At 44.1% G+C, this 25,993-nt stretch overlaps 1 protein-coding gene across 1 annotated transcript in view; it reads right to left on the bottom strand.

Moving 5' to 3' along the window:
* The window catches only part of LOC143986454 (vomeronasal type-2 receptor 26-like), an 84,688-nt gene that overhangs the window by 22,013 nt on the left and 36,682 nt on the right, over positions 1 to 25,993 (bottom strand). Inside the window, exons 2-4 of the mRNA XM_077484800.1 lie at positions 25,470 to 25,761; positions 15,640 to 16,422; positions 6,572 to 6,805 (exon numbers count right to left, since the gene is read on the bottom strand). Of these exons, the coding sequence (XP_077340926.1) occupies positions 6,572 to 6,805; positions 15,640 to 16,422; positions 25,470 to 25,761 (1,309 nt within the window). The remainder of the gene's footprint in view (positions 1 to 6,571; positions 6,806 to 15,639; positions 16,423 to 25,469; positions 25,762 to 25,993) is intronic.

Here is a 25,993-nt window from a genome sequence, read left to right as displayed (position 1 = left end):
CGGTGGCTTCCCTTGCTCCTTGGCAGCAACGGCGGCTTTCCCTTCTCCTGTACTCCATGGGCATTGTGGTAGCTTCCGTTTCCTCCCTCCTCATTGGCGGCCAATCGGAAAGCGGGTCTCAGACCTGCTTCTGATTGGCCAGATTGAGGATCAGTGTGACAATAGTGAATATTTATATGCTATTATCACTCAACTGGGTGGGCTCATGGTGCAATGCTCTGCGCCATGAGCCATCCCTATTTTGAAAGCCTATTATAGCCTTTGGCTCTAATCAGGTGCTTAAAAAAAAACACCCCCGGGGGGCGCATGCGCGGCGCTGAGCGAGATGGCAGCCTAGTGTGAGAGCTCCGCACGGACCGGGAGTTTATCAGCGCCCTGGGGGCTTTATATCATCCTTCTGGCTTTGATTTTGCTACCCCCCAGGTCCCCTCAACCCGGTGCATGTCTGCCCGAAAGAAGAAAGCCCGTAAATCGAGCCAACATACTTTAACCCACTATCTTCTCCGGACAAGGGACAGTGGTGCGATGTCTCAAGATGGCGCCGGCCAGGGCGGCCTCTCCACCTCTCCGTCCTCCACGCCTCGGGCTTCCCCGGACCCTTTCCCTCCGCTGACCGGACTCCGTGAGTCTAATTCCCTCTCTAAAGCCTATCTGGATGCCAGCCTCGAGGCCATGTACGATAAAATGGCGGCTAAATTTCAGTCGGAGCTGCACAAGACGTCCCACGTGCTATCGCAGGAGATTGCCGCTTTGGGCTCCAGAACCGAGAAACTTGAAAGTAAGCACGACGAACTTGCTTTAGCCCACAACGAATTGAGCAGGGAACATGACAATCTGTCCTCTGCATTCACTACCATTCAAATGCAACTCGAGGACTTAGACAATAGAAACAGACGTAACAACCTTCGTCTGCGGGGAATCCCGGAAACAGAAGTGGACTTGATCCCGACGGTTATCCGCTTGTTTAAATCGCTTCTACCCGAACACGAAGCCGTCGCTTTTAAATGCGATCGTATTCACCGAGCCCTTCGTCCGAAGCCACCGGCCGACAAACCACCAAGGGATATCATTCTATGCCTCAAAGATTTCCTAGTAAAGGAGGAAATTCTTCGTGCAGCAAGGAACCAACCGCGCATTCTTTTGGATGATGTCCAAATCCAAATCTTCCCAGATGTCTCTCCCGCCACCCTGGAAAGGCGTCGTTCACTGAGAGAGGTCACTTCTGCCTTACAATCCGCGCGGATTCGATACAGGTGGGGCTTCCCGTTCAGGCTGATCGTTCCACATAATGGCAGCACTTATTCGGTGTCTACGCTTCATGAAGGACAAGACCTCCTAGTCAAACTGGGACTTCTGGAAGCCATAGAGGTTCGTAGACCCCCGCTGACACCTAGACCGGCCCCCATCTGGCAAACACCACCATCACGGAGGGGTGGACGGCGGATTCGTTATGGAGCTGGAGAACTGGGCGGCAGAAGCCCTCGTTGAGACCCACTTATCTTCTACACACCCTCTTGTCTACACTTTTTTGCTGGCAACGGTTGCAGACATGCCCTCCTAATTTTTTTTTTTTTTTTTTTTTCTTCTTGTTCTCCCGGAACAGCGGCAGGTTGCTACTGTCGTTTGGTGCAGTGACATGCTTCTCCCCCCCAGCAGTTTTCTTATACATTTTTGTTTTACCTACTTCATTTTGAAGACTCACGCTGGGACTGAGACCTTGGTGTCTCGTGGTTACCTTTGGGTTTTCTTTTGTTTCTCCGGTTGTAAGTCTCCCAGTGGGACTTGGGCCCCGATGCTCGTTTTTTTGAAGGTCATCGGTCCCCCTGCCAACCTGACCCCCTGGTTAAATGTTCCTGTACTTGGACTCTATGTGCTCTGGACTTGGTTGATGCTCCGGAGTACTGGTTTCCTGGGGAAATTTTTCCCCCTGCTCTTTATGCCTTCTCTATATCTTCTTTTTTCCCTCTTTTTTCCCTCATCTTCCTCTTCTACTCCGTTTGGCTTAGCACTTTTTCTACATGCTCTATCCATATTGTGTTATATTTATCGCTGTAATTTTTTTTGTGCTTAATATGGCTTTAATGTATGAATATGTATTCAGTTTCGGGTTGATGGCTGTGCCCTTATCTGACCCCCCTCAGATTGGTCCCCCCTACTCTGCTTTTCCCGACTATTTGAGGATGGTTGGGGCTTTTCATGTGCCTATCCCCCACATTTTTAGTCATGGCAATTACGTGTATGTCACATAATGTTAAGGGGTTTAATTCCCCCATCAAGAGACGCAAGGCGTTTGATTTTTACAAGGGAGTAAATGTTAAAGTCCTCCTCCTTCAGGAAACCCATTTCTCCCATAACTCCCACCCTAAATTCTTTCATAGGGGCTTCCCGCAGGCGTTCTACTCTTTGCACCATTCTAAGTCTAGGGGCGCAGCCATCTTCCTGCATTCCTCCTTTCCTATGGAGGTGAAACGTATCTACAAGGATGCTGATAGTAGATATGTTATTATCAAAGGTTTGATACACAACAGGGAACTGACTATCGCAAGTGTTTATGCCCCCAATGATGCCCCGGCTGCCTTTTTTAAATCCTTTTTTGTTAAGCTAGCCTCGTTTCACTCATCACACCTGATTGTTGGAGGGGATCTTAACCTGGTTGCTAATCCAAACTTGGACCGCTCCTCTCACACTCCCCTCTCTAGGGCCTTCCCCAAGTCACTTACCCATGGTTTGTTAGAATATCAACTGGTTGATACATGGCGTGCGCATAATGTGGGGGTTCGGGAGTTTACATTCTACTCCCACCCACATAATAGCTCAGCCCGGTTGGATTATATTTTTGCCTCCCCTGTTATTCTGGCCAACTCTACTCGGAGCCGCATCTATCCCTGTGCCTGGTCGGATCACCACGCTACTGCCTTCACCACGACTTTCATTAGATTATCCCCCACATCTCACACTTGGCGACTTAATGAGTCCCTTTTGACAGAATCTGATATAGTTTCAACTGTGACGGAGGCGATTGAGGATTACTTTTCACTTAATGACTTACCAGAGATGTCCCCCTCCACGGTTTGGGTAGCGCATAAGGCTGTTATGAGGGGTAAGCTGATTGCGATTTCAGCGGCCCGCAAAAAATTGTTAAATGGTAGAATTCTAACCTTGACACAGGAACTGGATCGCCTATATAAGAACTCCTCCACCCTACACTTAGATTCCACTAGACAAGAGATTGACCGTAAGCGTTTAGAATTGGACTCTCTTTTGACTAACAATACTGAAAAAGCTCTTAGATTTGCGAAAGCGAATCATATCCTATCTGAGAGTGCGGCTTCCTCAAGATTCGCACGTAAGCTGCAACATTCCCAAAGACCTACACACGTTTACAAACTGACATCCAGGGACGGTCATCTCACGTCACACCCAAAGGAGGTTTTAGCGATCTTTGAAAAATTTTACGCCACCCTGTTGGCACCGGACCCGACGGTTAGGACTTCGGAGATTGATTCATGGCTAGATGAAGTGCCTCTGCCGTCCCTGTCTGAGTCACAATTGTCAAGTCTAAACGCCCCTATCACGACGGTGGAGGTCTTGAATGTAATCAAATCTCTAAAAAGGGGTTCTGCTCCGGGCCCGGACGGCTTTGCATCTGTCTACTATAAGAAATTTGCACGGTTCTGGCCCCCAGGCTTGCCTACTTTTTTAACTGGGTAATGAAGGGTGGTAGCTTCCCGGAGGAAATGTTACTTGCCACGATGTCCATGATCCCCAAACCACACAAAAATCATACGCTCCCCCAAAATTATAGACCAATTTCGGTCATGAATAATGATTTAAAAATATTTAGTAGGATCCTTGCAGATAGACTGGCCCTTCAAATTCCCCGCCTTATCTCCCCATTCCAATCTGGTTTTATCCCCCACAGGTTAATCACAGATAATATTAGATTGGCCACTAACATAATTCAGGATGCTAATATACACTCTCGTAGCCTTCTGCTTCTCAGTTTGGATATCCAGAAGGCCTTCGATAGTGTCTCTTGGTCTTACCTTACTAGGGTGTTGCAGAGGTTAGGCTTCCACGGCGGGTTTTTGCACTCTTTCCACTCCCTGTACAAAGACCCCAAAACTAGGATAAAAATTCCGGGCTGCTGCTCAGCCTTCTTTGAGGTGGGTAGGGGATCTAGGCAGGGGTGCCCTTTATCCCCCCTTTTGTTCGCCCTGGCTCTCGAACCCCTAGCTATAGCCATTTTGAACAACCCAGATATCTCGGGATATTCGACAGGAGCCATGACTAGCAAATTCTGTATGTATGCAGATGACGTCCTGATGTTTCTGACTAACCCCTTAGTATCCCTTCCCAATCTGTTTGAGTCCTTGTCGAAATTTGCTACTGTTTCGGGATTGTCCATCAATATATCCAAATCTGAAGCCCTTCCCATAGGTATTCCCCCACGGGAACTGTCTCACCTCAAACAGACATTTTCCTTTCGTTGGCCCCCCTCCCACCTCTCTTACTTAGGTATAGCCCTCTCTAGTGATTATAAACTCCTCTTCTCCTCTAATTACCCTCAGTTGCTCACTAAAATTAGGTCTACCTTGAAGTCTTGGTCTAGCCTTCACATCTCCTTCCTAGGGCGCATAACAGCTGTTAAGATGGTTATACTCCCCCGTTTACTATATGCTTTTCGTTCCCTTCCAATTAGGATCTCAAAATCCTATATAGACCGCATTCAATCAATTCTTAATAGATTTATTTGGCAGGATAAACCCCCCAGATTTGTGAGAACGGTCCTTTACCGTTCTGCCTCCAGAGGCGGACTGGGTGTCCCACAAATTTGGCTTTATTACTTGGCGAGCAGATTCTCCCAGCAGGCCCAATGGTCAATCAGGAACTCCAGGGTACCGTGGGTACAGTTTGAGCAGGAATCCATACGTCCCTTGCTTCTATCGAATGTCATGTGGTCCCCATATATACCGCATTGCCCTTACATCCATAAAAATTTATGCGTTTTGGATGCCACGCGCCTCTGGCATTTGTATGGTAGTAAATACGGCTTAGCACCCCGGTCTCCGGTTGGGGTCTCTTTTTTAGGTGACCCTAGATTCATATCGGCTCATAATTCTAGTGACGCATTCCGTATCTGGATTGAATTTGGCCTGCTCACATTGAAGGATTTCCTGGTGGGTGCCCGTTTTGCCTCATTTCAGGAAATACAATCCCTTCATCCCATCCCGAATTCAGAATTCTTTCATTATCTGCAGATACGCCATTTTTTCTCACAACATTACCCTGGCCCCTACTCCCGTCCCCAAGGGTTTTCCTTTGAGAATATTTGCCTTACGGCTCCTAGACAGAAGGGCCTTATCTCTGACCTCTACGTGTCCCTGTCCTCTATGGTTGAGACTGTAGAGTTGCCATACCGAGCCAAATGGGAAAGTGAACTTGTATTGGATCGGGACACCCTGGATTGGGACCGAGCCTGGAGGAACATGCGCCAATGCTCTAAATCTCTCTCCCTTAGAGAAACTGCTATTAAGTTGCTCACCAGATGGTATTATACGCCCCAAAGGTTACATCGCATGTTTCCCCAGGCCTCCCCCACCTGTTTTAGGGGTTGCCCCTGTCCGGGTTCATTTAAACACATTTTTTGGGACTGTGCCCGTATTCAACCGTTCTGGGGTTTGCTTTTTGATATGATCAATAAGGTAGCTGGTTATACTATAGACTTGGATGTATCTCATGCCTTATTGTTTGTTGCTCCACCAGACGCCCCTAAACATTTAAGATGTTTGATCCACTCGATCTGCCTGGCCATGTTATGGTCTATAGCACTTAATTGGAAATCTCCCTCTTTGTCATTTTCCCAGATTATCTCCCGTATAGACCTCATGATGCATGTTGAAAAAATTCACCACACTTTGTATGACTCTATCCCTTTATATGATGCTAAATGGAAACCCTGGTCTACCTTTAGACTTCTCTATTAACTGTGCTAGTCTCTCCTTCGTTTTGCTCTGCTATTCTGTCACCCTCTCTTCTTTTCCTTATATTCCTTTCTTTTGTCTTTTCTGATTTTTCACCAATATTCTTCTCCCTTGGATTCATGTGGTATTACTTGTCTCAAAAGTTGCTTCTCAGGTTATCCATGTTGTTTTAGTCGTATCACTATTTTACCTATCCGCGATGTTCATTCATTGTTGAACATATACGATATGTGCTATATAATTTGCATCTTTTGCTTTGTATAACTATTTATGCTTCACCACAGTGTATGCTATATTTTGTTTGTTATCTTCCAATAAACTCCTTTGAAAACAAAAAAAAAAAACACCCCCGCTGTGGTAATTAAGGCACCCAGCGTCCTGAAAGGGGCCGGACACATGTATAGGGGTTGGCCACGGCAGTCATGGATAGATTCATCCATCCATTATTCATATAGGGGGTGGCATGGATAGAGGGGGTGGCACCCAGGTGCCCCTAATGGACAGGCCGCAGACTGCATCTGTTGTAAAAATTGTACAATGGGTTGCCAATGCAATGAAAAGTGAGAGCCCCATGTGCTCTTCCTCACCGTATTTTTGCCTTGGCTCCATGTTATATTTTTGGGGTCAATGTGAATTTGGTCTTCCTCTTTAGCCCATGGTGTGTACAAACCAACGTCAGTAGATCCTTTGGTCAGGGAGTCGAAAGAAGACCTCCAATTAGCTATTTGGCAGTGGAAAGGAAATTCGCCATTGTCATCAAAGAAGGTCATTCTGTCTGCCGTCTTAAATGGATTTTGTACTTGTTTCATATATTTATATAACTGGAAGACAGAAAAACCTCAAACAAGTTAAAGCTGAAGTTCAAACTGTTTATGTGTTTTTTTGTTTCCCTTGTTTCTCCACCCCCCTTCATCAATATGTTATTTATTTTTATTTAATAACCTTTCTTTTTCTATTATATACCCTATTTTAGACTTATGCCCTGTACACACAGTCGGACTTTCCGACGGAAAATGTGCGATCGGATCTTGTTGCCGGAAAATCCGATCATGTGTGGGCTCCATCTGACTTTTTCCGTCGGAATTTCCGACACACAACGTTTGAGAGCCGGGTCTAAAATTTTACGACAACAAAATCCGATCATTTAGATTCCGATCGCGTATAGACAATTCCAACGGACAAAGTGCCATGTACACTCAGAATGAATTAAGAGATGACGGTCCATTTATAGTCCCGTTGTACGCGTTCTATGTTACCGCGTTCAGAACGATCGGATTTTCCGACAACTTTGTGCGACCGTGTGTATTCTAGACAAGTTTGGGCCAAAATCCGTCGGAAAAAATCAGACGGATTTTGTCGGTGGATAGTCTGACCGTGTGTACAAGGCATAATTTTGATGTCATCACTGGGTCCATGTGCCTTCCTATGTAATGCGGGCAAATAATGGCTGGTGGGAGGGACTGGCAGGGTGCTGTAGATAGCTTCCTGAAAACATCACAGCACCTGCCTCAGGTCTCTTTTCAAGAATCTTCAGTCCCAATGCAAGCAATGGTTGCAAAACAAGTAAAGCCCGGCGCCGCAGGGGTTAATAAAATCCCGTAGGCAGAGGGCTGGCATAATTGCGGGAACAGTGCATGTCAGCCCTGCATGATAGGGGGCGCGGGATTGGCCGGGAGTGTAGGGGGTGGGTCCTTCTGTGTAGGGAAGGTGATCCCGCGCCCTCCACGAGGCAGCAGTCTGGAGGAAAGTTTCCCACCCACCCTCCCTAATATTGGGTTGTATATGTCGAGTGGTGTTTTTTCTGTTGTGTGTTTGTGTTTTTTCTTTCCAGGATGAGAACATGGACTGCCGTGGCAGTGGCTGGTGTTTGGTCTTTGCGGGTGGAGGAAGAGAGTTCTGAATGAAGAGTCAGGATCTGTCGGTGGTACGGGTCCTGTGGGTGGTACTCCAGTTAACGGAAGTTATCTGGTAATTGGTTATGGGGGCATTGCTGTAGGTGGGTGTCTCCGAGTCAGCCTGTCGGCTTGAGGCCTAATAACCCACGTCAGAGGGACCGCAGTGTCATAATTTGTGGCTATAGCTGAGTGTTATTGGTGGACCAGCAAAGACAAACACTAGGGGGAGCTGATGTTTGTCATAACTTTTGTTGTTATTGTTTTGTTGTTGTTTTATTATTGTTTACGCTATTTAAAGAGTTATATATTTTTGGATATTTATACAGTTTGATTAATAAATTAATGGCTGCTACGGCCTATTTTACTCCAAAAGTGGTATGGTCTTATTAATTATATAAATGGGGGGGTTGGAGTATAGGTTGGTAGCAGATGCACATATGTTATACACTAGTCACGATTGCAAGACATGCAAATATCAGAATGCCCTGATGATTGGATGTCAGTCTGGAGGACTGAACACTTCTAGGCAGTCCAAAAAAAAAACAAAAAAAGAAAAACATTCTGCTGTAACTGGTTTTAAAGTATGAGCTGGAGTTTGGTTTTCCGTTGTTTGTGTATCTAAATCTGCTAGCACATCTTACACTCCCCTTCCCCAGACTGACAATGCTGCGGTCTGCTGTGTCTCCTGTGCTCATTCCTCCAGGGTGAAGGCACTCTAATACAGGGTGGAGGCCCTAGACAGCTGGGCATACTCTGCTGCCATGCAAATTGGAATGCAGGGAAACCTGCATCCAATTCGCATAAGTGTGAACCCAACCTAATACTGCTTTAACATTTGCAAATGATCATAGGTATTTCATACATATGCAGGGATTTGCTGCCTTCCACTGTTAGCTGCTAATGTCAGTGTTATATATATAACTATGTATTCCTGTCTATGAAAGATTGGCTTTGAAAAAACCCAGAAGGAGGAGATGATGAGAGAGAGAGGGAGAGAAAGTCTCAGCCACATGTCCTGTCCATGCTGCTAAATCCAGACCAAAAGGAATTGATAGGCAAGTGCTCCTATGTCTAATAATGTACTATTAATCTATACACCTTAGCTTACAGTATATACTGTATACTGTGTGTGTGTGTGTGTGTGTGTGTGTGTGTGTGTGTGTGTGTGTGTGTGTGTGTGTGTGTGTGTATGTGTGTGTGTGTGTGTGTATACTGTGCGGGTGTGTAGTGGTCACCTTGCCGTATGTTATTAGATGAACCTGTTTATTGCAATATAGTTTATATACAGCCGTGGTTGTTTTATTTAATCTAACCACAAATCTTGTCTTTAGGTCTCAGACACAAAGATGGACGCTGCATCGCTGCCTCATCCTCAGAGGCCCCTTAAACTGGACTTTGCTGCAACATTCATCTGGAGGTATCTCTATTAATAACTATATATGCCTGGGTATATGTACGCAATTCCCCCAGGACTCTTGTTGGACCCTTTGCTGATAAGACCTGTTTTTACATTGGATGTATGTACTATTCTTTTCTTATATAAGGCTTGCATTGTTTTAGACTGGTGTGCATCTATAAATTTATGGTTAATGTTATTAGCTGGTTGCAGTAGTATTTCTGCTCCCACTTACCATGTTTAGATTACTACCTGATCTTCCAGGAAGGGAATCCCCTCTGTTTACAGAGGTCCTGTTCTAGGTGGAGGCATTGCCAACTTTACTATCAAACCCACTCTTCCACCTAGCAAAGGTTCTGCCGCTCTTACCTACAAGTTTAATGCAATATTCTGTTATGGGGGAGGGGGTCATTTGTCATAACCCACCCAATACAAAAGAGGTCTACACATATCTTATTATTGTGAACATGTGCTCAATGTCTTCCATGTCAGTTGCTAAAAAGGTAAACAAGGGATGTGGTTTGGTGTGAAAACAAGATGGCCACTTGATCAAGGAGCTCTGCTGACCTTGGGATTTTCTTTAGCCCTTAGCTGTTCTTTATGCTAACCATGGGAAATATTGTCTGATTCCACCCAACAAGAACCCCTCACTCGCAACTAAGGTGTAATTTGTCCAAAATATTCCACACCCGGCCATCGGAGTCACAGAATGGATTGCGTGCCGGGACTTTTACTTCAATGACCGTGAGAAGCTCCATTGGAGTTATTGTCACTCTAATGTTCCAATAAACAACACTTCAAGGATTACAGTTTTGCCGGCTCTTCTTATTACGGTTGCATTGGAGTGTGTTGTGGAATATCGAGCCTCGGCACCTGTGAGTGGACCCGGTGTATGGATTGAGTTGTCCCAACAGAGAGCGTCGTTACCTTTCTTCTTCACCATTTATAGTGTGTTTAAATGATCCTGTTCGCTGTGTTTTGTACTCCTCTTTGAGGTGATTTTAATACTCTGATTTCTATTTAAATGAATATTTTTATTTAAAAAAAATATTGTAAATAAATATTAGTGCATCATATTGGACAGAAGTTGGTTGTCAGGGCTGGCTTAGCCCTTCCTCATCTGGGCTGGCCGCTCAGCTGTCGGCTAATTGCCATCTCTCTTCTCTTTCCGCATTTACCAGCTGTTCCCGATGATGCTCGTCTGACCTGCCTATTTAAAGCTTTCCAGTTCACTTTTCCCTTTGCCTTCGCGTTGGTCACATCACAAGGAACAATCTCCTGCTGTTTGTTTCAAAGACTAGCTTACTGACATCCCTCCTGGCTTCTTATCCTGCTTGCGGTAGCTATCCTTGGATCCCTGACTTCTGGCCTGGCTGATTACCAGATCTGGTTAATGAACTTTGGACTGGCTGACTACCCGATCTGGCTACAGGACTCTGGCTATGCTTGACTACGCTTTTTTCTATTTACCTTTTATTTTTATTAATAAACAAGTGTGATTTGATTGTACTTCTGCCTCAGTCTGTTTCATGGTTTCTGACATTGGTCTGGATTGCCATGTTTCATATGATGCCAGCTTGGTGGGTTTTAATAGTTAAATAGAATTGGCCAAGTATTAGCCATATTACCCTGATTTCTACACAAATTATGCATGGCATTGAAGCACAGTTACCCTGCTTACTCTGGTAACCCTGTGCAATATGAATAGTAAGAATATGTGATTTATTGACTACTTGGTAAATGATTCTTAAACATTGATTTCTATGTAAAATATTAAAATATAGACATAAACATCTGATATGTGTGAATATATGAGCAGATTATTCTACAAATGTACCTCAAAAGTTCTGAAAAAGAAGTACACTGGAACCTCGGATTACGAGCATAATCCGCTCCAGGAGAATGCTCGTAATCCAAAGCACTCGCATATCAAAGCGAGTTTTCCCATTGAAGTCAATGGAAATGAAAATAATTTGTTCCGTATTGACTTCAATGGGATGCAATACCGCATGCGGCCAGAGGTGGGGGGTGCCTGAGAGCCTCGGAAACGTCCGAAAAGGCCCAGGGACACTATGGCTGACCTCAGCAAACCTCGGAAAGACTACCCGATAGTGATGGACGAACGTTTCGCCCGGCGGTCGTTTCGCGGCGAATTTCCGACATTCGCGGTCCGCACGTTCGAACGCCTTTTTCCGTCGTTCGCCGCGGCGGACTTACGTGTTTAATGTATACAAGAACTTTAACCTTTGGTGACACGTTTATCATGTGATACAGGACAGCCAATTGAGACATGACAGCACATGGACACTTGGACATTCCCCCTAACCTATAAATACACCCGATCCGGTGGCCATTTTACATTCTTTCTTCTGTTACGATAGGGACAGGTTCCTGTGTGGAGTAGGGAGAGATAAACCACTAGCTATTTGGTACACAAAAGTTCTTTTCAGGACTGGTATAGGTGTTAGGTGTTGATAGGTTTGCTGTGCTGCTGATTCTTGCAGCAGCCTGAGTGTCTTTTGTTAGTTTAGAGAAAGGGAAAGGACGGTGTATGCTACAGGGACAGCCAGATTAGTCTTTCATCATCATCATCATCATCATCATCATCATCATTAGCTGTTACTATCAAGGTCCACAAAAGAGCTGTTCCAGTAACCACTAATCGTTCTCTTTTTTTGCCAATTTGTATAGGGACAGGAAGGAAGCAGTGTTGTCAGGCAGTGAGGGTAATTTTAAAGACTTGCTGTTATTATTAGTTCCACAAAGGTTCTTTTCAGGACTGGTATCAGTGGTACAGTAATAGGCTTGTACATGTATAATATTCTTTCTTCCAAATATAGAAAGGATATTATACTTGACTGCTGCCCTTCTGCTGCAGTCTGCTAAACATTCACAACTCACTTGTTCCACAAAAGTTCTTATAAGGACTGGTAACTTGGTATAGGGTGCTACGGTACATAGGCTTGAGTGCGGTACAGTCTGCTGTTCTGTAAGGACCGCTATCGGTCCACAATAGATAGGGTTGACGTGCACCACTGCTGACCGCTGCCCTATACTGCAGCAGTCCTTCAGCGGTATAGGGACTGACGTACAGTCTGCTAATCACTAACACACAACCTGCTTGTTCCACAAAAGTTCTTATAAGGACTGGTAACTTGGTATAGGGTGCTACGGTACATAGGCTTGAGTGCGGTACAGTCTGCTGTTCTGTAAGGACCGCTATCGGTCCACAATAGATAGGGTTGACGTGCACCACTGCTGACCGCTGCCCTATACTGCAGCAGTCCTTCAGCGGTATAGGGACTGACGTACAGTCTGCTAATCACTAACACACAACCTGCTTGTTCCACAAAAGTTCTTATAAGGACTGGTAACTTGGTATAGGGTGCTACGGTACATAGGCTTGAGTGCGGTACAGTCTGCTGTTCTGTAAGGACCGCTATCGGTCCACAATAGATAGGGTTGACGTGCACCACTGCTGACCGCTGCCCTATACTGCAGCAGTCCTTCAGCGGTATAGGGACTGACGTACAGTCTGCTAAACACTAATACACAACCTGCTTGGTCCACAAAAGTTCTTATAAGGACTGGTAACTTGGTATAGGGTGCTACGGTACATAGGCTTGAGTGCGGTACAGTCTGCTGTTCTGTAAGGACCGCTATCGGTCCACAATAGATAGGGTTGACGTGCACCACTGCTGACCGCTGCCCTATACTGCAGCAGTCCTTCAGCGGTATAGGGACTGACGTACAGTCTGCTAAACACTAATACACAACCTGCTTGGTCCACAAAAGTTCTTATAAGGACTGGTAACTTGGTATAGGGTGCTACGGTACATAGGCTTGAGTGCGGTACAGTCTGCTGTTCTGTAAGGACCGCTATCGGTCCACAATAGATAGGGTTGACGTGCACCACTGCTGACCGCTGCCCTATACTGCAGCAGTCCTTCAGCGGTATAGGGACTGACGTACAGTCTGCTAAACACTAATACACAACCTGCTTGGTCCACAAAAGTTCTTATAAGGACTGGTAACTTGGTATAGGGTGCTACGGTACATAGGCTTGAGTGCGGTACAGTCTGCTGTTCTGTAAGGACCGCTATCGGTCCACAATAGATAGGGTTGACGTGCACCACTGCTGACCGCTGCCCTATACTGCAGCAGTCCTTCAGCGGTATAGGGACTGACGTACAGTCTGCTAAACACTAATACACAACCTGCTTGGTCCACAAAAGTTCTTATAAGGACTGGTAACTTGGTATAGGGTGCTACGGTACATAGGCTTGAGTGCGGTACAGTCTGCTGTTCTGTAAGGACCGCTATCGGTCCACAATAGATAGGGTTGACGTGCACCACTGCTGACCGCTGCCCTATACTGCAGCAGTCCTTCAGCGGTATAGGGACTGACGTACAGTCTGCTAAACACTAATACACAACCTGCTTGGTCCACAAAAGTTCTTATAAGGACTGGTAACTTGGTATAGGGTGCTACGGTACATAGGCTTGAGTGCGGTACAGTCTGCTGTTCTGTAAGGACCGCTATCGGTCCACAATAGATAGGGTTGACGTGCACCACTGCTGACCGCTGCCCTATACTGCAGCAGTCCTTCAGCGGTATAGGGACTGACGTACAGTCTGCTAAACACTAATACACAACCTGCTTGGTCCACAAAAGTTCTTATAAGGACTGGTAACTTGGTATAGGGTGCTACGGTACATAGGCTTGAGTGCGGTACAGTCTGCTGTTCTGTAAGGACCGCTATAGGTCCACAATAGATAGGGTTGACGTGCACCACTGCTGACCGCTGCCCTATACTGCAGCAGTCCTTCAGCGGTATAGGGACTGACGTACAGTCTGCTCACTTCCTTGACCCAAAAAAGCACACCGTACTATATGCCCCTACCCTCCTCTTTGAAGAGGTTGAGCGGTGTCATATTTCTACTGGGGCTGCTTATGATATCCCTGTGCTGTGCTGACTTCCTCCTGGGGGTTCTTATTATGAAGGGATCACACTATCCCTGTGCTGTGCTGACTTCCTCCTGGGGGTTCTTATTATGAGGGGATCACACCATCCCTGTGCTGTGCTGACTTCCTCCTGGGGCTGCTTACGGTGCTGCTGTCAGTGCTGTATGTCACGGTGCTGCTGTCAGCGCTGTATGTCACGGTGCTGCTGTCAGCGCTGTATGTCACGGTGCTGCTGTCAGCGCTGTATGTCACGGTGCTGCTGTCAGCGCTGTATGTCACGGTGCTGCTGTCAGCGCTGTATGTCACGGTGCTGCTGTCAGCGCTGTATGTCACGGTGCTGCTGTCAGCGCTGTATGTCACGGTGCTGCTGTCAGTGCTCTGTATTACGGTGCTGCTGTCAGATGCCTCTATCACGGTGCATGTGTCATTCCGGTATGTCACGCTGCTGGTGATCATCTCCTGCACCCTCTTCTTTGCCTACCCTGGTCCCTGACCTTCCCTCTCCTCCATTGCCTTCATTAGCTCCATAGTCCTGAATTGTTAGAACAATTTCCCAAATAAAATAAAAATGCTTGTAGTTATCGATCCCAAATTCACCTCATACATGTATTATGTCATTGTCCAGATGGTGGGACTACGTTTTACCCCCTAATAATTACCACGTGGCCGCAAATTCGACATGAAGGTTTGCAAAGTTCGCCTCCCATTGAAGTCAATGGGGCCCGCGGCGAACGTTCGGTTTCGCGAACGTTTGGGTCCGTTCGCATTTCGCTTTCGCGAAACGTCCCGTCGGAAGTTCGTCCATCACTACTACCCGAGATTTGCCGAGGTCAGCCGTGCTGTACTCAGGCCTTTCCGTGCATTTCTGAACGTGACGTTCGGCTCTGCTCAGCTCTGGTGCCCCCCCCAACTCAGGCCAAAAGAGGTACTACACACCACTTTAGCCTGATTCGTGCTCGATTTGTGCGACAACACTTGCAAACCGAGTTACGATTTTTAAAAATACAGTGCTCATATTGCGAAACGCTCGTTAACTGCGTTACTCGCAATCCGAGGTTCCACTGTATAATTCTCACATATTTTGCTAATGATTAAATGCCATTATAGTGCTCACAAGGTAATGTTAAGTTGTTGAGTTGTATTGGTAAATCAGTATAGAAAAAAAGTATCGGTACTTGTAAAGTGGTAATGGTGCAACCCTAATTGTAACTGTACTATTTTCCTTTTTTTTGCTTGTAAAGTACTGCGCAAACAGTTGGCGCTATATGAATCCTGTGTAACATTTTATTAAAGCTCCCAACTTTTTGGTCAAAATACTCCTTAAAAAAACCTTCTTACATTTAAACACAAAAAGTCATCTAAAAATAATTGACAGGCGGTTGCGCTCTACTGTTTTACCTGCTTAAATCTGTTAATGTTAAAACTGCGATTGAACTTGGTGAAAAGATTTATAGCTTCAGCCATCGCTTCTACCGCAAAATACACTCGTACAGATTCTTTGCAGAGCATTATATTTGTATTGTATGAAAGCATGAATCTTAATTTACTGTGAGTGAAAATGGTAACATTTTGTAAATAAATATTTTTTCCATTTTGAGCTGATGTTATATTGTATAACGTAACGATCAAATCATCCAACAAAAGCTTAACTTGTGAACTTCCTGACAATAGATTGTCATCAAATAGACTTGTATTTCTACGGATTGGCGGATCAAAAAACTCGAAATTCAAACATGTTATAAAACCTAGGTAAAAAGCTATTGTCTTGATTTTATCTGAAGCCCAGGCTGGAGGAAGGATAATCATATTGTTTCGGTTGATCCGAGTGTATTCAATTATGTAGTTTTGGGCATTGCTTGTAAAGGAACCGCAAAGTATTAAAACTTTACAATTGACTTTATGAAGGGTGTCTGCCCACTGATCCATTGCAGCAGAATTCGCAGTTATTCTATTTTCAAAAGCCACACAAATCTCCTGGGAAGCCAAATGCCTCTTCAGAATTTGGGCCTCCGTCTCTCCCGTATCATCGTCTGATAAAAGCATTCCAACCCAATTCCAGCCAAAATATTTCACTAGTTTGGCAATCCCCAAATAATAGACGTGGTCGTTCTGAACGGTTCTGAATACATGTGGGTAAAAGTGTCTGGCACTTAATGAGTAATCCGTGGCTCCATAGCTAATCTAAAAAAGAAGAATATTAACCACTTAAAGCGGAGGTCCACCCTAAAATAAAAAATTACATTAACATTCACAAAAATGTTTTTTTACTTACCAGAAAGCCCTGCTGCTAGGCAGTCTTCCTAATCTGCTTATTCCTATTCCGTGGTGCTTTCCTCCTCTTCGGCGAGCTGCCCCCTTGTCTTCTGGGACACGTGTGTGTCCCAGAGAACAACGGGGCCATTCACAAAGTGCCGTGTGACTCGCATTGATTACCAGGGCCTGGTCATGGACTGGGTTCCCCCCCAGTCCATTACCAGGCCCTTTGTATCAATGCAAAAAAAGTTTTAAAAACGGACGTTTCAGGAGTAGTATTTTTAATAATGCTTAAAGTGAAACAATAAAAGCGTAATATTCCTTTAAATTTCATGCCTGGGGTGTGTATATAGTATGCCTGTAAAGTGGCGCATGTTTCCTGTGTTTAGAACAGTACCACAGCAAAATTACATTTCTAAAGGAAAAAAGGTCATTTAAAACAGTTTGCGGCTGTAATGAATTGTCGGGTCTCGGCAATATAGATAAAAATCAATAAAAAAAATGGCATGGGCCCCCCCCCCCCAGTCCATTACTAGATCCTTTGGGTCTGGTATAAATATTAAGGGGAACCCAGAGCCAATATTGCGTGGGGGTCCCCCCAAAATCCATACTAGGCCCTTCAGGTCTGGTATGGATATTAAGGGAAACCCTGTGCCAAATTTTAAAAACAGGTGTAGGGCCCACCCCCAAATCCATACCAGACCCTTATCCGAGCACGCAACATGGCCATCTGCAGGGGGGAGGAGAGAGAGCCCCCCCTCCTGAACCATTCCAGGCCACATGCCCTCAACATAGGGGAGTGCTTTGGAGTCAACCCCAAAGAACCTTGTCTGGTCCCCCTCTGTCCTCCTCCGGTCCTCCCCTGTCCTGGATCTGTCAGGATGGAGAACGGAAGAAGGAGCCATTAAATCTGTAATTTACTGGCTCCTTCTTTTTCTGAATGAACAGAGTAAGGTAAAAAAGTAATTTAAAACAGATTGCGGCTGTAATGAATTGTCGGGTCTCGGCAATATAGATAAAAATTATTGAAAAAAATGGCATGGGTCCCCCCCCCAGTCCATTACCAGATCGTTTGGGTCTGGTATAAATATTAAGGGGAGCCCCGAACCAATATTTAAAAATAAAATTGCGTGTGGGTCCCTCAAAAATCCATACCAGGCCCTTCAGATCTAGTATGGATATTAAGTGGAACCCTGTGCCAAATTAAAAAAAATGCCGTAGGGCCCCCAAAATCCATACCAGACCCTTATCTGAGCACAGAACACGGCAGGCCACAGGGGGAGTAGAGAGAGCCCCCCCTCATAAACCATACCAGGCCACATGCCCTCAACATAGGTGGGTGCTTTGGGGTCACCTCCAAAGCACCTTGTCCGGTCCCCCTCTGTCCTCCTCCGGTCCTCCCCGGTCACAGATTTGTTAGGATGGAGAATGGAGGAAGGTGCCAATAAATCTGTAAGTTACCGGCTCCTTCTTTTTCTGAATGAACTGAGTCAGTGATCACTGACTGTCCATTCAAATAACTGAGCAATCTGTATTTACGATGTCTCATTTTCAGTGCAGCAGAGACTGCAGAGAAAGGGACTGGCAAATCTGTGCCCTCAATCCCTTTCTGTGTCTCAAGGGGGAGATGTCAGGGGTCTGTTAACCCCCTGATAACTCACAAAAGACCTCCCCCAACAGGGCTGAAAAAATAAATAAAAGAAATAATAATAATAAAAAAATGTAATACATCTTTAAAAAGGTAAAATTGTAAAAAAAAAAAAAAAAAACACTGACACTGTCCACTCCTTCCCATCTAAAAATAAATAAATAAAGCATTGTAGAAAAAAAATGTACTTACCAGAAACCCCTGCTGCTAGGCAATGTTCCTAATCTGCCTCCTCCTATTCCACGGCGCTTCCTCCTCTTCGGCGAGCTGCCCCATTGTCTTCTGGGACATGTGTGTGTGCCAGAAAACAACAGGGCCATTCGCAAAGTGTCGCGTGACTAGGAATGCGCAGTAGGAAATGGGGCAGTGAAATCGCAAGTCTCCAGTGCCCTTTTTCCTTCATTAAGGTGGCAGCACCAGCACCCGATCTGATGGACGGATCAGCCTCGGGGGGGGGGGGGATTGGGCGACATCGCAGGCTCCCTGGACAGGTAAGTGTCTTTATTTAAAGTCAGCAGCTACAGTGTTTGTAGCTGCGGCCTTTTTTTTTTTTTAAATTGCGGCTGGAACACCGCTTTAAGGACCAGGCCTCTTTTTTTAGATGTGTTGTTTACAAGTTAAAAACAGTTTTGTTTTGTTTTTTGCTAGAAAATTACTTAGAACCCCCTAACAATATGATTTTTTTAATAAAAAATAATGAAGAATAAAATATAAAGAATAATAAATATAAAAAAAATAAAAATAAAAATAATAGCGGTCATTGCAATACTTTCTGTCACACCGTATGTGTGCAGCGGTCTTACAAGCACACTTTTTTTTGTTGGAAAAAATACACTTTTTTGAATTAAAAAATAAGACATTAAAGTTAGCCCAATTTTTTTATATTGTGAAAGATAATGTTACGCCGAGTAAATTGATAGCCAATATGTCACGCTTCAAAATTGCGCCCGCTCGTGGAATGGCAACAAACGTTTACCCTTAAAAGTCTCCATAGGCGACATTTAAAAAATTCTATGGGTTGCATGTTTTAAGCTGCAGAGAAGTTCTAGAGCTAGAATTATTCCTCTCACTCTATCGATCGTGGTGATACCTCACATGGGTGGTTTGAACACAGTTTTCATATGGGGGAGCTACTCACATATGCGTTCAGTTCTGCGTGCGAGCTGGGCGGGACGGGGCATGTTTAAAACATTTTTTATTTTTTTTATTTTACCTTTTAAAAAAAAAGTGTCACTTTTATTCCTATTACAGTGGAACCTCGGTTTACGAGTAACGTGGTTAACGAGCATTTTGAAAGACGAGCAACTTTTTATTTTTTATTCTGACTCGGTTTGCAAGTGTTGTCTCACAAGATGAGCAGGATTCAAGCTAATAGGGCCTGCAGTACCGCATTTGGCCTGAGGTGTGGGGCGCTAGAGCCAAGACGAGCCGAATGAAGCAGATTACAGCCGTTCGGCGCTATTCAGCAATACACAGAAAGACAAGGAAATACTCAGTTTCCTAGGCTTTCTGAGGTTTGCCGAGGTCAACCGAAGTGTCCTCAGGCCTTTCCGCCCGTTTCCGAGCCTCTCCGGTGCCCCCCCACCTATGGTCGCATGCGGTATTGCATGCTATTGAAGTCAATGCGGAACAAATTATTTTAATTTCCATTGACTTCAATGGGGAAACTCGATTTGATAACTGAGTACTTTGGATTACGAGCATTCACCTGGAACAGATTATGCTCGTAAAGCGAGGTTCCATGATACAAAGAATGTAAACATCCCTTGTAATAGAAAAAAAAGCATGACAGGACCTCTTAAATATGAACTCTGGGGGTCAAAAAGACCTCACGTCTCATATTTACACTGCATATGCTGCAGTTGCAAATGCAATAAAAAAAAATTGTAATTTAAAAAAAAATTGTTAAAAAAAATGTCCCTTTATGATTTATGGGCGGAAGTGACGTTTTGACGTCACTTCCACCATGCAGTATCATGGAGATGGGTGGGGGCCATCTTCCCATAACTCGTCTTCGTGCACAGCCAGTGACAGGACCGGATCTCTTCAGTCGCTGCCGATAGCTCCGGTAAGCGGCGGAGGGCACCCGAGAGCGGTGGGAGGGAGGGGCCCCTCTTCTGCTGCCGATAAAAGTGATCTTGTGGTGAATCTGACCCAGAGACCACTTTTATCTTGTAGCCGAACACTGGGATACCGGGGTTATGGCAGCTAGTTGCTGCCATAACAACGATATCTGTCCTCAAAGTGAAGATGTATATTGCGTTCGGTGGTCGGCAAGTGGTTAAAGCGTAACTCAACTTTTGCTGAGAAAAAAACATTCCCCTCCGGGTGATCGATGTACATTACAAGGATTATAACAACCTTTGTTACAGATTCCTACCTTCTGTTATTCTGAAGTACACCCTGTGTGTTTGTCTGTGCCTCTGTGCTCAGTGGGTCTAATGGGAGGGCTTTCATAACTATCAGTCAGCTGTGGCAGCTGCAGGGCACTAATGAGGAAATCTGTGGGGCCTGCATACCTTTAGACGTGTTCCTATTAGAAATATCTCACCAAAAATGAAATTTTTGTTGCAGGGGATGCCTGAAATATGACTTGTATCTTAGGCAGACTTCTGGGAAAATTGGGGAGCCAATCACACAAGCAGGAAATGATATTTCTGGGGAGTGGTCAGTACACATTCTGTGTACAGAACATCTCCAGGTAGCCATATTTCATTCCTTTTTTTAGGAAATTACCGTGGCTGCAGATTGAAAAGGAAAGGTGATTTTTAACAGCATTCAATTACAATATGATTCATGTCGCACTTGTACCAGCTATATTATTTTTTCTTTATTTGCTATTTTTTTTCTCCTAGGAAAGTGGAGTTACCCTTTAACCATTAACCGCTTGCCGACCAGCCGCTGCAGTTATACTGCACAAATCGCCGCCTTTTATGGCTATAGCAGACGCTTTGCACGGGGGGGGGGCGTGGCCATGGCACGGCACCGGACCCGTGATCGCTCCACAGAGAGCCAGAATGGGAATCTGTCAATGTAAATAAACAAACCCCCATTCTGACAGGGGAGTAGAGAGCAGGGGCGGACTGACCATTTGGCTACTCGTGTACTGCCCGAGGCCCCGGGCCACTGGGGGGCCCCATCAGGGTTGCCAGCCTCAGTAAAACCAGGGACAGTATGTTAAAATCTGTGTTTTTTTTCTTTTTACATCTGTCTCTGAAATGTCCCTTACCGACATTCTTTTGGTCTAAAAATCCTGAGATTATAGCTGCCCCACCTCTCCAGTACCTTCTCAGCCAATATAAACATGTCTGTGTATACTGTTTGTACATGTATGTGTATACTGTGTGATTGTATACTGTGTGTGTATACTGTGTGGCCCCATAATCTCCTATTGCCTGGGGAGCCCATAATCTCCTATTGCCCGGGGGCCCCATAAGTTGTCAGTCCGCCCCTGGTAGAGAAAGATCATCTGTTCCTAGTGATCAGTAGCCAATAGCTGTGGTCTCTTAATTTATGCTGAGTGTGCGTGGCACTTTGTCCGTCGGAATTGTCTACACATGATCGGAATTTAAACGATCGGATTTTGTGCTCGGAAAATTTTTGATCCAGCTCTCAAACTTTGTGTGACGAAAATACCAACGTAAAAACTCCCCTTGGAGCCCACGCACGATCGGATTTTCCGACAACACGATCCGATCGCACATTTTCCATCTGACCGTGTGTACGGGGCATTACAGTTGGACAGTAACAGGCGGTAGATTACTTTTCCAATTCAAACACAAGTGGCAAGTTTTTTTTTTAAGAAACCGAAAAATCTCTGCATGTTCAGTTAGAAGTCGGTTTCTGGTGACAGTCAGAATGTGTGACGCTGCACTGAACAATCTCTCACTTTCCACACTACTGCAAGGAGCTGAAAGATATCGTTGTGCCATTTGGCCAAGAGTGGAAGATCGCAGTTTATTGACTGCCCAATACCCAAGAGGTTTGTCCGAATGAGGCACATTGACCTCTCCAAGATATGCTTCAAAAGGGAAGAAACTAAACTAGGAAAATTGGGAGAGGACAATAAGCGACCGACCGGCAGGAATCTGGTAGTACTAGCTAAGTGGTGTATGGATCAAGACATTGAGGGCCTTCTATTTCATTTAATACATTTAATACAAAATATCCTTTGATCCCGCTAGTCACTTTTTCCTACTTGGTGCCAGTGGCAAAGATCTGATGGCTTTTTTACCCTCTGCAGTGCGTCTACCACTTGCGAGCATGACAGGACTACTGCCCTGCTGTGAATAGTAATGATAGGAGGAGCCACTGTCAATCAAATACCCCTGCCCACCCTGTCAAACACTGCTGTTGGTGAAGTAGGAAAATTGGAGCCTAATAGGGATGAGCTTCAAGTTCGAGTCGAACTCATGTTCGACTCGAACATTGCCTGTTTGCCTGTTCAGTGAACTGATTCTGATAATCCACCCGCCCGCAGACCCTCACAACCACCGGCCACGGTTGTGGGGATGAGGCTATTGTCCCCATCAACATGGGAACAAGGTGCTTTGAGGGGTCACAGACCCCCAAAGCATCCCCCCAATGTTGAGGGCATGTGGCCTGGTACGGTTCAGGGGGGACACACTCTCTCATCCCCCCCTCTTTTTCTGCAGCCTGCCAGGTTGCGTGCTCGGATAAAGGGTCTGGTATGGATTTTTAGGGGGAACTCCACGCCATTTTTTTTTTATTTGAAGTGGAGGTCTCCTTAAAATCCATGCCAGACCCTTGGTATGGGTATTTAGGGGGAAGCCCACGTCATTTTTTATTTTTTTTGATGCGGGGTTCCCCTTAATATCCATACCAGACCTGACGGGCCTGGTAATTAATTTTGTGGGAACCCCCACGCTTTTTTTTTTTAATCACTGACTTTCAATGAGTTTTCTCTGTATTATGGGGAGCCGACAATTCATTATAGCCGCGAGTGATTTTAAAGGACTTTTTTTTCTGCAGAAATGACACTTTGTGCAGGGACAGTTCTAAGCACGGGAAACATGCGCCCCTTCACAGGCATACTATACACACCCCCAGGTACGAAATTTAAAGGAATATTACACTTTTGTTGAAAAAACTTTTAAAACTTTTTTTTGCATTGATCCATGTCCCCTGGGGTAGGACCCGGGTCCCCAAACACTTTTTAGGACAGTAACTTGCATATTAGCCTTTAAAATTAGCACTTTGGATTTTGAACGTTCGAGTCCCATAGACCTTATTAGGGTTCTAAAGTTCACACAAAGTTTAGGTCTGGTGCGAACCGAACCTGGGGAAAATATGTAGTATTAACAGTGGCTCCTCCTATCCCATAACCCAGCCCTCACCACTGAAATTGGCAGCCACCCTCAGAATTAAATTAAATGTGGTGTGTATCTGCCACAGGGTGGTCCTGGGGATACACTACAGAAAAATCCACATGCCACGTCCCGATACTATTCTTTTTTTAAAAAAAAAACAAGAAAAGAAAAACACCAAAACCTCAACAAAAATTGTTGACCATACTGGACTTTTTAGGCATACATATATATATATATATATATATATATATATATATATATATATATATATATATATATATATATATATATATATATATAGATATATATAGATATATATATATATATATATATATATATATATATATATATATATATATATATATATATATATATATAGATATATATATAAATAAATAAAAAAGAGGGGAGGGAAAAAGAGTAATAATTAAAAAAAAATGTATTCTTCTAAAAAGAGAAAAAAAAAACACACCAAATCGCAATATTTCTTATCCTGTCTAGTTAGAGGTATGTCATAATCTGTATATATTCCTATACATATTCAATCATAGGAACATTAAGGAAAAATTGACACTTAGTACAGAAAACAGTTTGTATAGACAGGATAGCAATTGAGGAACAGCTCAAAGATATTCTGATGCTCTACATGTTTCGCGTTCATCATAACGCTTCCTCAGGAGCTTAACATTTTTATTCCTTTGGATAGCCAAAAGAGAAAAAAAGGAGGAAAAGGTGTCTCTACAGGGGTAGAGTGGTATATGGTATTGTAGTCAAACTATTGTATATAGAGGAGCCCACAGGTGACCAAGGAACTGCAGACATATACATATAAAGCGACAGAAGAAGGTGGTGTACGCCGTAATCTTCTATTAGTCCAGTCAGAGATCCCAAAGTGCCTTTCCACTAAATCTAATCCAGACTTTAAGGTATCATTGAGGGAGAGGGGGAACAGCAAGACCCCTCAATCACCTTCTCACCTCGACCGTCGGGCTGCTCGGCCTGCTCGGCCTGCTGTTCCCCCTCTCCCTCAATGATATCTTAAAGTCTGGATTAGACTTAGTGTAAAGGCACTTTGGGATCTCTGACTGGACTAATAGAAGTTTACGGCTTACACCACCTTCTTCTGTCGCTTTGTATGTATATGTCTGGAGTTCCTTGCTCACCTGTGGGCTCCTCTATATACAATAGTTTGACTATAATACCATATACCACTCTAACCCTGTAGAGACACCTTTTCCTCCTTTTTTTCTCTTTTGGGCTATCCAAAGGAATAAAAATGTTAAGCTCCTGAGGAAGCGTTATGATGAACGCGAAACATGTAGAGCATCAAAATATCTTTGAGCTGTTCCTTAATTGCTATCCTGTCTATACAAACTGTTTTATGTACTAAGTGTCAATTTTCCTTATTGTTCCTATGGTTAAATATGTGTAGGAATATATACAGATTATGATATACCTCTAACATACTAGACAGGATAAGAAATATTGAGATTTGGTGAGTTTTTTTTCTCTTTTTAGAAGAATAAAAATTGTTTTAAATTATTACTCTTTTTCCCTCCCCTCCTTTTTTATATATATATATATATATATATATATATATATATATATATATATATATATATATATATATATATATATATATATAAATGCCTAAAAAGTCCAGTATGGTCAACAATTTTTGTTGATGTTTTTGAGCCACCCTCAGAAGTCTTCTACAGTCTCTGCCCCCAGTCCTCCAAGCAACAGGAGAAGAGCGGGCCAAGTATTCACATGGCTATAGATAAAAGCCCAAAAATAGTTAATTACAATGGATTTTCTAGATATAAAATGGGGAAAAATCATTAGTGATGGTGCCAGGTGTGTTTTCATTTCTTTGACTGGCGTTTGCATTTACACACACTTTAACGTTCACAGACTGCCATGTTTTTGTAAAATGTATATTGTTGTCTCTGTTGACCCAGAATAGTGTTACAAATATACAAGCCATTTCCACTCACCTGTGTGTATCTGTACAGTCCGAGGATTTGGGCGATTGGGATTGTAGTGGATGAATAGTGATCTCCAATAACACCGGCCAGCTTGCCATGTCCTTTACATGAATAATTAGGAACGGTCCCATTTGGTCCAGATAAGATCTGCAGAACACTCTGTACACCCTTCCTGGGTTCCAGCCATGAGTCATATAGATGGAAGCCGAGAGTGATATTGGGTAAGATGTCTGGATCCTGGTTGATGTTATCAATTGCGTAGAGGAAAGCTAGGAGGTTCACGTAATACCGAAAAGATGAGCTATAAAAAGATCGCCCCAAAACAGTGAGTTAACAATTTGTGTGTATATATATATATATATATATATATATATATATATATATATATATATATAATATTTTTCAAATATTCATACATGTGATCAGCTTAAAGTGTTACTAAACCCACACCAGTAAAATCAGTCTGTATATGCAGTAAAGCATGCTTGTTATACACACTGTGAAACCTAAGGGGTTAATCCTTTGCAGTGTGT

This window comes from Lithobates pipiens, unplaced genomic scaffold (assembly GCF_037356315.1).
Source record: "Lithobates pipiens isolate NorthernLeopardFrog02 unplaced genomic scaffold, aLitPip1_a1.2 Scaffold_160, whole genome shotgun sequence".
NCBI classification, from domain to species: Eukaryota; Metazoa; Chordata; class Amphibia; order Anura; family Ranidae; genus Lithobates; species Lithobates pipiens.
This window is presented reverse-complemented; position numbering and strand designations above follow the sequence as displayed.